The sequence below is a fragment of the Anomaloglossus baeobatrachus genome, chromosome 8 (genome assembly GCF_048569485.1).
Source record: "Anomaloglossus baeobatrachus isolate aAnoBae1 chromosome 8, aAnoBae1.hap1, whole genome shotgun sequence".
In the NCBI taxonomy this organism is placed as follows: domain Eukaryota; kingdom Metazoa; phylum Chordata; class Amphibia; order Anura; family Aromobatidae; genus Anomaloglossus; species Anomaloglossus baeobatrachus.
In genome coordinates this window covers 259,953,494-259,968,228 of record NC_134360.1, presented here as the reverse complement: position 1 = coordinate 259,968,228, position 14,735 = coordinate 259,953,494, and the positions used below count along the sequence as shown (strand labels likewise).

The 14,735-nt window shown below is 44.9% G+C and overlaps 1 protein-coding gene across 1 annotated transcript in view; it reads right to left on the bottom strand.

Annotated features, from left to right (window-relative positions):
- The window catches only part of LOC142250099 (uncharacterized), a 154,035-nt gene that overhangs the window by 97,152 nt on the left and 42,148 nt on the right, over positions 1-14,735 (bottom strand). Inside the window, exons 19-31 of the mRNA XM_075322164.1 lie at positions 14,338-14,404; positions 14,031-14,256; positions 13,265-13,297; positions 13,152-13,178; positions 10,526-10,555; positions 10,295-10,321; positions 9,193-9,222; positions 8,615-8,644; positions 7,908-7,959; positions 7,719-7,785; positions 7,380-7,605; positions 6,354-6,405; positions 6,114-6,180 (exon numbers count right to left, since the gene is read on the bottom strand). Coding sequence (XP_075178279.1) covers positions 6,114-6,180; positions 6,354-6,405; positions 7,380-7,605; positions 7,719-7,785; positions 7,908-7,959; positions 8,615-8,644; positions 9,193-9,222; positions 10,295-10,321; positions 10,526-10,555; positions 13,152-13,178; positions 13,265-13,297; positions 14,031-14,256; positions 14,338-14,404 — 934 coding nt within the window. The remainder of the gene's footprint in view (positions 1-6,113; positions 6,181-6,353; positions 6,406-7,379; positions 7,606-7,718; positions 7,786-7,907; positions 7,960-8,614; positions 8,645-9,192; positions 9,223-10,294; positions 10,322-10,525; positions 10,556-13,151; positions 13,179-13,264; positions 13,298-14,030; positions 14,257-14,337; positions 14,405-14,735) is intronic.

Below are 14,735 nucleotides of genomic sequence, written 5' to 3'. Positions count from 1 at the left end.
ACCTGCAGCTTCCTCAGAGGCTCGTTCTCCTTAAGATATCATTCAAGCATTCTCTCCCCAGCCGCCACCTGCAGCTTCCTCAGAGACTCGCTCTCCTTGAGACATCATTCAAGCATTCTCTCCCCAGCCGCCAACTGCAGCTTCCTCAGAGACTCGCTCTCCTTGAGACATCATTCAGACATTCTCTGTCCCCAGCCGCCAACTGCAGCTTCCTCAGAGACTCGCTCTCCATGAGACATCATTCAAGCATTCTCTCCCCAGCCGCCACCTGCAGCTTCCTCAGAGACTCGCTCTCCATGAGACATCATTCAGACATTCTCTGTCCCCAGCCGCCAACTGCAGCTTCCTCAGAGACTCGCTCTCCATGAGACATCATTGAAGCATTCTCTCCCCAGCCGCCACCTGCAGCTTCCTCAGAGGCTCGTTCTCCTTAAGATATCATTCAGGCATTCTCTGTCCCCAGCCGCCAACTGTAGCTTCCTCAGAGACTCGCTCTCCCCGAGACATCATTCAGACATTCTCTGACCCCAGCCGCCACCTGCAGCTTCCTCAGAGGCTCGCTCTCCTTGAGACATCATTCAGACATTCTCTGTCCCCAGCCGCCAACTGCAGCTTCCTCAGAGACTCGCTCTCCATGAGACATCATTCAAGCATTCTCTCCCCAGCCGCCACCTGCAGCTTCCTCAGAGACTCGCTCTCCCCGAGATATCATTCAGGCACGCTCTGTCCCCAGCTGCCAACTGCAGCTTCCTCAGAGACTCGCTCTGCTTGAGACATCAGATATTCTCTGTCCCCAGCCGCCACCTGCAGCTTCCTCAGAGACTCGCTCTCCCCGAGACATCATTCAGGCATTCTCTGTCTCCAGCCGCCACCTGCAGCTTCCTCAGAGGCTCGTTCTCCTTGAGACATCATTCAGACATTCTCTGTCCCTAGCCGCCACCTGCAGCTTCCTCAGAGGCTCGTTCTCCTTAAGACGTCATTCAGGCATTCTCTGTCCCCAGCCGCCACCTGCAGCTTCCTCAGAGACTCGCTCTCCTTAAGACATCATTCAAGCATTCTCTCCCCAGCCGCCACCTGCAGCTTCCTCAGAGGCTCGTTCTCCTTAAGACATCATTCAGGCATTCTCTGTCCCCAGCCGCCACCTGCAGCTTCCTCAGAGACTCGCTCACCTTGAGATACCTTTCAGAAATTCTCTGTCCCCAGCCGCCACCTGCAGCTTCCTCAGAGACTCGCTCTGCTTGAGACATCAGATATTCTCTGTCCCCAGCCGCCACCTGCAGCTTCCTCAGAGACTCGCTCTCCCCGAGATATCATTCAGGCATTCTCTGTCCCCAGCCGCCACCTGCAGCTTCCTCAGAGACTCGCTCTCCTTGAGACATCATTCAGGCATTCTCTGTCCCCAGCCGCCACCTGCAGCTTCCTCAGAGACTCGCTCTCCTTGAGACATCATTCAGGCATTCTCTGTCCCCAGCCGCCACCTGCAGCTTCCTCAGAGACTCGCTCTCCCCGAGACATCATTCAGACATTCTGTGTCCCCAGCCGCCACCTGCAGCTTCCTCAGAGACTCGCTCACCTTGAGGTACCTTTCAGACATTCTCTTTCCCCAGCCGCCACCTGCAGCTTCCTCAGAGACTCGCTCTCCTTGAGACATCATTCAGACATTCTCTATCCCCAGCCGCCACCTGCAGCTTCCTCAGAGACTCGCTCTCCCCGAGACATCATTCAGACATTCTCTATCCCCAGCCGCCACCTGCAGCTTCCTCAGAGACTCGCTCTCCCCGAGACATCATTCAGGCATTCTCTATCCCCAGCCGCCACCTGCAGCTTCCTCAGAGACTCGCTCTCCTTGAGACATCATTCAGGCATTCTCTGTCCCCAGCCGCCACCTGCAGCTTCCTCAGAGGCTCGCTCTCCTTGAGACATCATTCAGACATTCTCTTTCCCCAGCTGCCACCTGCAGCTTCCATAGAGACTCGCTCTCCTCGAGACATCATTCAGACATTCTCTATCCCCAGCCGCCACCTGCAGCTTCCATAGAGACTTGCTCATCTTGAGACATCATTCAGGCACTCTCTGTCCCCAGCCGCCACCTACAGCTTCCTCAGAGACTCACTCTCCCAGAAACATCAGACATTCTGTGTCCCCAGCCGCCACCTGCAGCTTCCTCAGAGACTCGCTCTCCTTGAGACATCATTCAGGCATTCTCTGTCCCAAGCCGCCACCTGCAGCTTCCTCAGAGACTCGCTCTCCTTGAGACATCATTCAGGCATTCTCTGTCCCCAGCCGCCACCTGCAGCTTCCTCAGAGGCTCGCTCTCCTTGAGACATCATTCAGACATTCTCTGTCCCCAGCCGCCACCTGCAGCTTCCTCAGAGGCTCGCTCTCCTTGAGACATCATTCAGGCATTCTCTATCCCCAGCCGCCACCTGCAGCTTCCTCAGAGACTCGCTCTCCCCGAGACATCATTCAGACATTCTCTTTCCCCAGCTGCCACCTGCAGCTTCCTCAGAGACTCGCTCTCCCAGAGACATCAGACATTCTGTGTCCCCAGCCGCCACCTGCAGCTTCCTCAGAGACTCGCTCTCCCCGAGACATCATTCAGACATTCTCTATCCCCAGCCGCCACCTGCAGCTTCCTCAGAGGCTCGCTCTCCTTGAGACATCATTCAGACATTCTCTTTCCCCAGCTGCCACCTGCAGCTTCCTCAGAGACTCGCTCTCCCAGAGACATCAGACATTCTGTGTCCCCAGCCGCCACCTGCAGCTTCCTCAGAGACTCGCTCTCCCCGAGACATCATTCAGACATTCTCTATCCCCAGCCGCCACCTGCAGCTTCCTCAGAGACTCGCTCTCCCCGAGACATCATTCAGACATTCTCTGTCCCAAGCTGCCACCTGCAGCTTCCTCACAGACTCACTCTCCCAGAGACATCAGACATTCTGTGTCCCCAGCCGCCACCTGCAGCTTCCTCAGAGACTCGCTCTCCCCGAGACATCATTCAGACATTCTCTGTCCCAAGCCGCCACCTGCAGCTTCCTCAGAGGCTCGTTCTCCTTAAGATATCATTCAAGCATTCTCTCCCCAGCCGCCACCTGCAGCTTCCTCAGAGACTCGCTCTCCTTGAGACATCATTCAAGCATTCTCTCCCCAGCCGCCAACTGCAGCTTCCTCAGAGACTCGCTCTCCTTGAGACATCATTCAGACATTCTCTGTCCCCAGCCGCCAACTGCAGCTTCCTCAGAGACTCGCTCTCCATGAGACATCATTCAAGCATTCTCTCCCCAGCCGCCACCTGCAGCTTCCTCAGAGACTCGCTCTCCATGAGACATCATTCAAGCATTCTCTCCCCAGCCGCCAACTGCAGCTTCCTCAGAGACTCGCTCTCCCCGAGACATCATTCAGACATTCTCTGTCCCAAGCCGCCACCTGCAGCTTCCTCAGAGGCTCGTTCTCCTTAAGATATCATTCAAGCATTCTCTCCCCAGCCGCCACCTGCAGCTTCCTCAGAGACTCGCTCTCCTTGAGACATCATTCAAGCATTCTCTCCCCAGCCGCCAACTGCAGCTTCCTCAGAGACTCGCTCTCCTTGAGACATCATTCAGACATTCTCTGTCCCCAGCCGCCAACTGCAGCTTCCTCAGAGACTCGCTCTCCATGAGACATCATTCAAGCATTCTCTCCCCAGCCGCCACCTGCAGCTTCCTCAGAGACTCGCTCTCCATGAGACATCATTCAGGCACTCTCTCTCCCCAGCCGCCACCTGCAGCTTCCTCAGAGGCTCGTTCTCCTTAAGATATCATTCAGGCATTCTCTGTCCCCAGCCGCCAACTGTAGCTTCCTCAGAGACTCGCTCTCCCCGAGACATCATTCAGACATTCTCTGACCCCAGCCGCCACCTGCAGCTTCCTCAGAGGCTCGCTCTCCTTGAGACATCATTCAGACATTCTCTGTCCCCAGCCGCCAACTGCAGCTTCCTCAGAGACTCGCTCTCCATGAGACATCATTCAAGCATTCTCTCCCCAGCCGCCACCTGCAGCTTCCTCAGAGACTCGCTCTCCCCGAGATATCATTCAGGCACGCTCTGTCCCCAGCCGCCAACTGCAGCTTCCTCAGAGACTCGCTCTGCTTGAGACATCAGATATTCTCTGTCCCCAGCCGCCACCTGCAGCTTCCTCAGAGACTCGCTCTCCCCGAGACATCATTCAGGCATTCTCTGTCTCCAGCCGCCACCTGCAGCTTCCTCAGAGGCTCGTTCTCCTTGAGACATCATTCAGACATTCTCTGTCCCTAGCCGCCACCTGCAGCTTCCTCAGAGGCTCGTTCTCCTTAAGACGTCATTCAGGCATTCTCTGTCCCCAGCCGCCACCTGCAGCTTCCTCAGAGACTCGCTCTCCTTAAGACATCATTCAAGCATTCTCTCCCCAGCCGCCACCTGCAGCTTCCTCAGAGGCTCGTTCTCCTTAAGACATCATTCAGGCATTCTCTGTCCCCAGCCGCCACCTGCAGCTTCCTCATAGACTCGCTCACCTTGAGATACCTTTCAGAAATTCTCTGTCCCCAGCCGCCACCTGCAGCTTCCTCAGAGACTCGCTCTGCTTGAGACATCAGATATTCTCTGTCCCCAGCCGCCACCTGCAGCTTCCTCAGAGACTCGCTCTCCCCGAGATATCATTCAGGCATTCTCTGTCCCCAGCCGCCACCTGCAGCTTCCTCAGAGACTCGCTCTCCTTGAGACATCATTCAGGCATTCTCTGTCCCCAGCCGCCACCTGCAGCTTCCTCAGAGACTCGCTCTCCTTGAGACATCATTCAGGCATTCTCTGTCCCCAGCCGCCACCTGCAGCTTCCTCAGAGACTCGCTCTCCCCGAGACATCATTCAGACATTCTGTGTCCCCAGCCGCCACCTGCAGCTTCCTCAGAGACTCGCTCACCTTGAGGTACCTTTCAGACATTCTCTTTCCCCAGCCGCCACCTGCAGCTTCCTCAGAGACTCACTCTCCCCGAGACATCATTCAGACATTCTTTATCCCCAGCCGCCACCTGCAGCTTCCTCAGAGACTCGCTCTCCTTGAGACATCATTCAGACATTCTCTATCCCCAGCCGCCACCTGCAGCTTCCTCAGAGACTCGCTCTCCTTGAGACATCATTCAGGCATTCTCTGTCCCCAGCCGCCACCTGCAGCTTCCTCAGAGACTCGCTCTCCCCGAGACATCATTCAGACATTCTCTATCCCCAGCCGCCTCCTGCAGCTTCCTCAGAGACTCGCTCTCCTTGAGACATCATTCAGACACTATCTCTCCTGGCTTTCACGTGCAGCCATCTCCTAGAGGCCCTCTCTGAGCACCCCCAGAGTGCTCACATGCATGGTCGCATCCAAAACATTTCAGCTGCATTTGTAATCAACACATGCAGGACAAGGATTTAACCCTCACCTTCCCTGCATGCTACATAGCAGCAATTAGGTTTTAACCCTTACCACAATGCCTTCACTACATAACAGCAGAGTTAGCATTAATTAACTTTTAACCCTTACCACACTGCCATGCTACCAAACAACATAGTTAGTATTTAACCTTTACCACACTGCATCGCTACTTATATATTTAAGTATATTTATATTTGTACCATACACATTGCCACAAGTCTCAGCTCTACCTTTGGTTTATTCTGGGGTTCTTGATTTGCTCTGCCACCTAAGTCCTTTTCCTTTCCATTGCGTGGACTAGATCATGGTTTTATATATGTTTCACCTATAGGTTTTTTTTCATTGCTTTGTACTAATAAAGCTTATTATATTTTCTGGTGATATTTAGTTATAGCAATTTTTTTTGTGGGTTATTTGATTTATGTATTTGTATGAGACCCTATATAGGATTTTTATCTATACTATATTGGTGTTATTAAGAGTTGCAGTTTTGAAATACACCATTCATTTTATTATGTATTGTATAGGAAAACGGTGAAATTTTTTATAAAAAGTTTTGTGAAATGGTGAAAAAAATGCAATTCCAATATTGTTATTTTTTTTAATTTCTATTTTTACAGCATTCATTGTGATGTATCAGTTCCTGGAGCGCTGAAATCCTGAATTAAGAGATAGATCATATCTCACCTGTGCAAACGTTTCTGATCCCCAAACCTTGTCCTTCTGTGTAAGGCAACCGGAAGGGCAAGTAACACTAAAGTAATAGAATTGTAAGTTAATATTTATTGGAGAAAGAAGAAGCAACAAAGAGAGTATACAGATACATACATATATATATATATATATATATATATATATATATATATATATAGATACACACGTGTGTAAACTCATCTGTTTCACCTATGGGACTAAATTAGCACTTACAGATTGACTTGGGCAGGTAGTTGCGTGGCCGTGTAAACGCAGCTTCCATCAACTAAAAGAAAAAAAGGAAGAATACTTAAGGCAAGTATAAGAGAAAGGAACATTTGATGCTTCCAACTATTTCCATTTTATTATGTGTGCAAATAATGCAGATAAAGGGTTTTCTATTTTTGGAGGACATTGCCACCAATTTGCCTCTTGGGAGAAACCATTCCCTCTTGAGTCCAAGTGGGCAGTCAGACAAATTTTATCCATACAGTATATATATTCTGTTTGTTGCAACATGTATACCTGATGGGGGTGAAGCGTTAGAGTGATGAGTTAATATGGGCAACAAAAACTATTTTTTAAACGGTTTTGATAAATGACTAAAGATGAGTTGACCCGTGGAAGTTCGGTTCGGTGGGTTCAGCCGGTCTTTAGATAAAGTTTGGTTTGGACCTGGACTTGACTTGAATCCCAGTGGAAATTACTATTTGGGTAGTTGGGGTCTCTGACTATATGCAGCCAGTCATAAACAGATCGCTTCCGGGGGTGGGTGGACGAGGTTTTCCATTCTTGTTTTGTTTGGTGCACACTACATCCGATAATGCTGTTACGCCCAGTACGAGCCAATCAGACAATGCAAGCGGCATGTACTGGGCTGAGCACTGAGCGTACCCGAGCACAGCGATGCTCGCGTGAGTTGGTTGCATACGTAAAGCCCCTGAACTCTGAACACCAACTCTGTTTTTCTTGTAAAGTTTGTGTGTGGTATGAACTCCGGACACCAAACCTGGGGTTCGCTCATCTCTATTGGTTAGTACCGTCTTACCCAGACTGCACAGCTCCCCTGTTCCCAAAATGGCCAATTAAGTATGTGACCAGAACTGTTAATTACCCACTTCCAATCAAAAAACATTGTGCGTGGAAAATATGTTGCTTTTTTGTAATATTTATTTATTAGTAAGTGTCACAAAAATAACATTTGTTAAAATAAAGTGGACAACATATAAAGGATCTTATCTGTGAGCGGACTGCAGTTACCTGGCTTTGGTTCCTGATAAGAAATTTTGGAATAGTAAAATCTCTGGAATTCACGGAAGGACATGAGAACAAATGATCCGGATGACCGGCCGCGACTTTTTGTGGTTATTCTATTTCTTGTAGACGATTCGTACTTGTCCTGTCCTGGCTTTTTCATGGCTACTATTTTTCCCCCTTTGTCGTCAATTTCTCCAGTATGAATGGCAGCGGCACATACCGAGGACTCCTAGAGACGGAAAATATTGCAGACATAGATTTAGATATAACGTGTAGAGTCAGCGCTGGAGCACAAAAAAGTAAATAAAGCGGATTTTATTATTATGATAAATGATATCTTACCTGGGCATAAGTGTCAGATCCCCAAACATCTCCATTATGTGTAAGGCAACCCGGAGGGCACATAACACTAAAAGAATGAAGTTGTATGATTAGAATAGGTCTTGCACCAAGCGGCACATTTTATATAAATAATTTCACTTGAAATCTACAAACTGATCATTTCACCTGTTGTATGACACTAATACTTACAGGTTTATTTCAGCAGGTAATTGCAGGGCTTTGTAAAAACAGTTTCCATCAACTAAAAAACAAGATGTAAGAATATGTAAAGAGCGTAACTGACAGGAGCAGGTGATAGAAATAAAGAGCAGCTGGAAGGTTTGCATTTTAGGTGACTGAGCCGGGTAAAGTGTTTATCTACTTTTAGATGAAAATTGCAGACAATTTTGGTGGGAAACATCCTTATTGGCTCTATGTGGGCACTCACACCATTGTTGTTCATCATTAGTCATGAGATTTCCTACATTTTTATAACATCCTTAATGGAGAATTCCCCAATATTGTTTCCCCAGATACTGTCAGGCACCCCTTGGCTATGCCTGTCCCACTAAATGGGGTCACGTTTTGACACTGGTCAAAATTTTAAAAAAATTGGCTTGTCAGGAAGGTGAAAACAGGCTTTGTCGTGAAAGGGTTAATCATAAAGATCACTATATGTAAATAATGTCAAAATAATAAAAAATTAAAATGTGAAACAAAACCTGAAGAAAAGTAATTTCTGTTGACACATTCCCTAATTATTAAGTGTGGGATCACAAAATAATTGCCATTCACTTTAAAATGTTATAGCTCAAAGATTAGCTAAGATTAAAGTATATTTCTTAAAATAAAAGGAAGTTATGTAGATTCCAAGATGTTGATTATGATATATAATGTAATTTCTTAGCCATACATACCCGATGGTGGGGAAGCTTCCAAATCTTTTCCTGTTAAGATATAGAGAAAATAAAATATGTCAGCGCCAAAAAGGTTAACTTTATACAAAATAATAACCTCATGTTACAACCTAGAAGGATAAGAGTTCAGATTTGTCTGCATTAGTTCTCCACCTTGCCCATGTAAGTATATCACCTATGTATAAGGACGGGCTCGTCTGAAACGCGCAAGTCTCTACCTTGCACCTATTCATGGATTTTCCCGGATACATTTTCTTTACCATTATGGTATTTTTTAAACGTTTATAATAAATGTGAGTTGTAATGACGTTGATGCCGGAGCCATCCATTCCACTGCTCATGTTATAACACCTAAAATTGCTACACATTATAACGCGGACCATAGAAATCAAGTCACAAAGATTTCCTTACCAAACCAGGTTAGAAAATGATAGTGGAAATTACAGCTAGTTTCAAAATTATTTAATTTATTGATGAACGAGTTTGTATTACGAAACTATATTTATTTTAATGTTTAATTTTTTCTACGTATTTTACAATTGCTTTACAATTTCAGTAAATCAAGAACGCAATATTACCTGCTCCTTCATTCACATCCCATTTCATGTCTGTTTGGAATAAAGATTTTTGTGAGGTTTATAAAAATGGAAAGATATAAAGCCATTAAAGTGTCCAACCCCCATGTAAATGCAAGAAAGACAATCTACAATATATATAATTAGGGTAAATTAGCATCTTCCGATTCTATATTGAGTATCTTTCCTACATATTTAGTCATTTCTAGTGATGGGTGAATAGTAACTATTTGCGTTTGGATTATTCGTAATGAATCTCACAGTAATATTCCGGTATTTGACACAAATAATGAACCTAATGCAAGTCAATCAGGAACCCCAGCACTTTTCTTGTCTTGATGAATGCGGGAATAGTACTCGGTATTCGGTGAGCATTGTCCAAACACGAATACTCACTATTCGCCCATCACTACTCGTTTCCCATTCAAACTACATAAACATCTTAAGGAATGGACGATTTTCCAGTTTTGCTCTTTCCTTCCCTCCTTCCAAGAGCAAATATTCTATATGTCTTTTATGTGGCCATGTGAGGGCTTTTTGTGGGATGAGTTGTATTAATTGACATTATTCATTTTCATTATACCATACTAATAGTATTAAAAATGGAAACAAAATTCTAAGTTCAGGGGAAGTAAAAATAAAAAAAATAAAATAAACAAAGCAATGTTACTGTTGTTTCTTAGGTTTTTTCTTTATGCTTAAAAAATACCTGCAAACCGTGTTCTCCGAGTCAGTAGAGATGTCCAAATTTATATAGGTTTTACAGCCATAACTGTAACATTTAGGTCTATGGAGTTGTATTAGTGACCGAGGAGGTGGAGGCGCAGGAAGCTTCATTATGCCTAACTTTATCTGTCAATGTCACAATTCACTGCAGCATCTATACGGTTAATCTGTGTGATGGGAGCTGCCTATCAGGTATTGCTGCTTGAGTTGTATATAGTGGGCTCAGCTCCTGAGACCGCTGCAGACAGTGACTGCGCACATCCACTGCACATGTAATAAAGGGGCTGAAGCTTAAAATAAGCATTCTCTACAGATTGACCTGTCCATGCCGCTCTAGGAGGTGGGAGAAACGTTGTGTGATGTTTAATCTCAATATTACCTGATACTGCGGCTTCCCATTTAGTTTCTGTCAAAATGTATAAAACATAAATAATTAATCTCTAAGGTTAGAAAAGGATAGTAGCAATTACAAGTAGTTTTAAAATTATTTATTTTATTGATGAACAAGTTTGGATTATATGAAACCATTTTTATTTTATTTTATATAATTTTTTTTCTAATTATTTTCCAATTGTTTTACAATTTCAGTAAATAAAGAACACAATATTACCTGCTCCTTCACTCACATCCCATTTCATATCTGTTCGGAATAAACATATTTATGACGTTTATAAATATAGACTTTATAAGGATATAATATACTCATTAAAGTGTCAAAGCCCCATGTGACTGCAAGAAAGACCATCTACTATATATATATATCTATATATAAAATTAGGGTAAAGCAGCATCTTCCTTTTCTGTATTATCTATCCGAATAAATAATAAGTAATTTCTAGTGATGGGCGATAATAACTATTTGTGTTAGGTGCTATCCCAATACTCATCATCACGAATAATGAACTAAATATACGTCAATGGGACCCCAGCATTTTCTTGCAGTGACGAATACTGGAATAATACTCGGTGAAAGTTCAGGGGAAGTAAAAATAAAAAAAAAATTTATAACTGAATGAATGAATGAATTCTACTTTAAATAATGAAATTAATACAGCTTTGTTCCTTAGGTTTTGCCTACACGTACGCACAGATATGGTCATGCCAAATTTATGTAAGTTTTATAGCCATAAGTTTTAAAATGTTGGTCTATGGAGTCGTATGAGTGTCGCAGCGGTGGATGGGCATAGGAATCTTCATTAGTTGCATCTTGTTAACTGCCAATGTCACAATTCACAGCAGCATCTACCACAGAGGTCTCAAACACACGGCCCACGGGCTGCACGTGGCCCCTCAGGCTGCTTCTTGTGGCCTGCAGGACCGTGGCTCTCTTGACAATCACAGCCACTGCAGTCCAGAGCTTTATTTCGAGATGCATGTTTTGCCGGCGCTGAGTCAAGCTTTCTAAACAGCTATTCTAATAGCAGGAGCGGCTAATCAGAGGATAGTAGGTGACGAGTGTGATGTCACCTGCTGGCCTCTGATTGAAAACCTATTACTATGGCAGACGCCGGCCAGAGAGCTGGATTCTGCGCAGAACCGGAGATCATTCATCTGAAATAAAGCGCTGATGATGGCAGGCCCCATACACCAGCCGTGATTATCAAGGCGGCCACGGGCCTGCGGCTGCAAGAAGCAGCTTAGAGGAAACATTGGGAACAGAGGACATGTGTGTGTGAGTGAATAATGACACAATAGGGGACATTACTACAGGATGGACCAGTAAAAGGTGCATTGCTACATGTAGAGGACCAGCATGGGCAAATTAGTAAAAGGGGACAATACTGGGCACATTACTATAATGGGGACAAGGATGGGCACAGTACTAGGATGGGGACAAGGATGGGCACATTACTAGGATGGGGACAAGGATGAGCACAGTACTAGGATGGGCACAAGGATGGGCACATTACTAGGACGGGGACAAGGATTGGCACATTACTAGGATGGGGACAATGCTGCGCACATTACTGGGATGGGGACAATGCTGGGCACATTACTAGAATGGGGATAACGCTGGGCACATTACTAGAATGGGGACAAAGCTGGGCACATTACTAGGATGGGGACAACGCTGGGCACATTACTAGGATGGGCACATGGTGGGCACATCACTAGGATGGGGACAAGGATGGGCACATTACTAGGATGGGGACAAGCATGGGCACATTACTAGGATGGGGACAAGGATGGGCACATTACTAGGAGGGGGACAAGGATGGGCACATTACTAGGAGGGGGACAAGGATGGGCACATTACTAGGACAGGAACAATGATGGGCACATTACTAGGATGGGGACAACGCTGGGCACATCACTAGGATGGTGACAAGCATGGGCACATTACTAGGATGGGGACAAGGATGGGCACATTACTAGGATGGGGACAAGGATGGGCACATTACTAGGACGGGAACAATGATGGGCACATTACTAGGATGGGGACAAGGATGGGCACATTACTATAAGAAAAGGAACAGGATGGGCACATTACTAGGACGGGAACAATGATGGGCACATTACTAGGATGGGGAGAAGGATGGGCACATTACTATAAGAAGGGGAACAGGATGGGGGACATTACTAAAAGATGAGGACCAGCATGGGAACATTACTACAAGATGTTGGCCAAAATTACTATACGGTGCTAATTGTAATGCAATATTACTTACAAAACGAGGACAAAACGTAAAGAAAAAAAAAACAAAACAAAATAAAGCATGAATTTTTTTCACCATGAAAATTTTTATATATATATATATATATATATATATATATATATATATATATATATATCTATATCTATATATATATAAAAACCATGTAATAAATAATAACCAATCGAAAAATGTTCAAAAACTGTGCTCCAAAAGTGTATTTAAAAGAAATGGTGCCAATAAAAATATCACTTTGTCCTGCAAAGAATGCGGCTCCCCCAAGATATTTTTTTTCTATGTGCGGCCCTTATACGCAGCAGAGTTTGAGACCCCTGATCCACAAGGTTAACGTTTTGTGATAGGAGCTGGCTATCAGGTACTTGCTGTATACTGCAGCTGCCACCGGAGTTGTATATAGTGGGCTCAGCTCCTGAGACCGCTGCAGACAGTGACTGCGCACACCCACTGTACATGTAATAAAGGGGCAGAACCTTATAATAATCATTCTGGTACAGATTGACCTGTCCATGCCGCCCTAGGAGGGGAGAAAAAGGTCATGTGATGTTTCATTTTCAATATTACCTGCTACTGCGGCTTCCCATTTCATTTCTGTCGGAATGTATAAAACATAAATAAATTATCTAAGTATAGTAACAATGATTTACTGCTTCTCTAAACAAATGGTGACATATTACCTGCTCCTGAATCCAGATCCCAATTTATGTCTCCTAAAGACAAAATGAACAGTATTCGTCAGGTCTGATAAGATCCCGTCACAAAGAGCAGATATATCATTTTGTAGAAGTCATTTTAAATATCTTAAAATCTTATCAGAAACCTTATAACAGAACTGCACAACTGAATATAATGGACCAGGTCAAATGTTCTGGTTTCAGTAATAGTTTATCCATCACTCTACAGTGAATTGCTAAAGGGGTTATCTGGAACGTTATTTTTTTTTTATTTTATTTTTGCTATGGGGCTGAGAACTTACTGGCAGGTAGGTGTTTCTATTTTCATGTTCTACCCTCCGAGGATTTGATCATTCACTGCGATTCTCCTGTTTATAGTGATGTCATGTCGACAGAGCAGCTCTTGCCCTTCCACTCTCTTCTATTGACAGGGCAACACTGCCGATATCATGCTAATTGAGAGCTGGCTCCCCGCTGCCTAACTGCAGGGAGCTGACTGTCAATCAGCATGACGTACATCCCATTGACAGAGCAGATCAGAAGAAAAAGCACTGCTCTGTTGATTTGAGGTTAAAGGAAGGAGGAGAATTGCTGCCTGAGCTGGGAAAGAATGGTGCAAGGCAGAACAGGCAGATAGTTAGCAACAACCTGTTGTTATGTTCTTAGACGCTGGGAAAAAAAAATTCCCGTATAACTCATCTAAGTCATTTTGCCCCAATTTCCGGATTCTTTGTGTTAATGGTCTTATCTGGGTGCTGACTGCACTTACCTGTCTTTGGTAGCTTGTAAGAATTTTGGGTATAGAGAGTGCGCTGGAATTCATGTGACGAGAGGAAGACAAATGATCCAGAGGAGGAACCGCGACTTTTCGTTGTTATTCCATGTTTTGTAGAAGATTCATATTTGTCTTGTCCGGGGTGCTTCTGTACTATGAACTCACCCCCATCATTTGTAATTTTTCCATCATGAATGGCCGCCGCACATACAGAGGACTCCTACAAATATTGCAAATATTACATAATTCTGGAAATAAGAAATACAAATATATATGAATACTTAATTTAGTGATATCTCACCTGTGCATAAGTTTTGGATCCCCAGACATTTTTTTTCTGTGCAAGGCAACCCTTTGGACAAATAACACTGAAAGAATAAAGTTGTAACATATTAATATTTATTGGAAGAAGTCAAATTTATTGCATCATGGGGAATGCTTGAACTTCCCTCAGGACAATAGCTGTATCTTTTAGCTTTTGCCCTTAATTTTACTTTAAGACTCCTTAAAGAGGTGGTTCACTAAACTGATAGGGAAGGCTAAATACATTGTTCAGCCAATTCTGCCTGAGCGGTGCTATTGCAGTCTGCTCATCCCCATGAAGTGGGATCTGGAGATATCACGTCAGCTTCCAGTTGACCTGACATCACCACGGTAGGCCCCAGTCTTCTTGAGTGACTGGGATGTGGGTGGCATTTC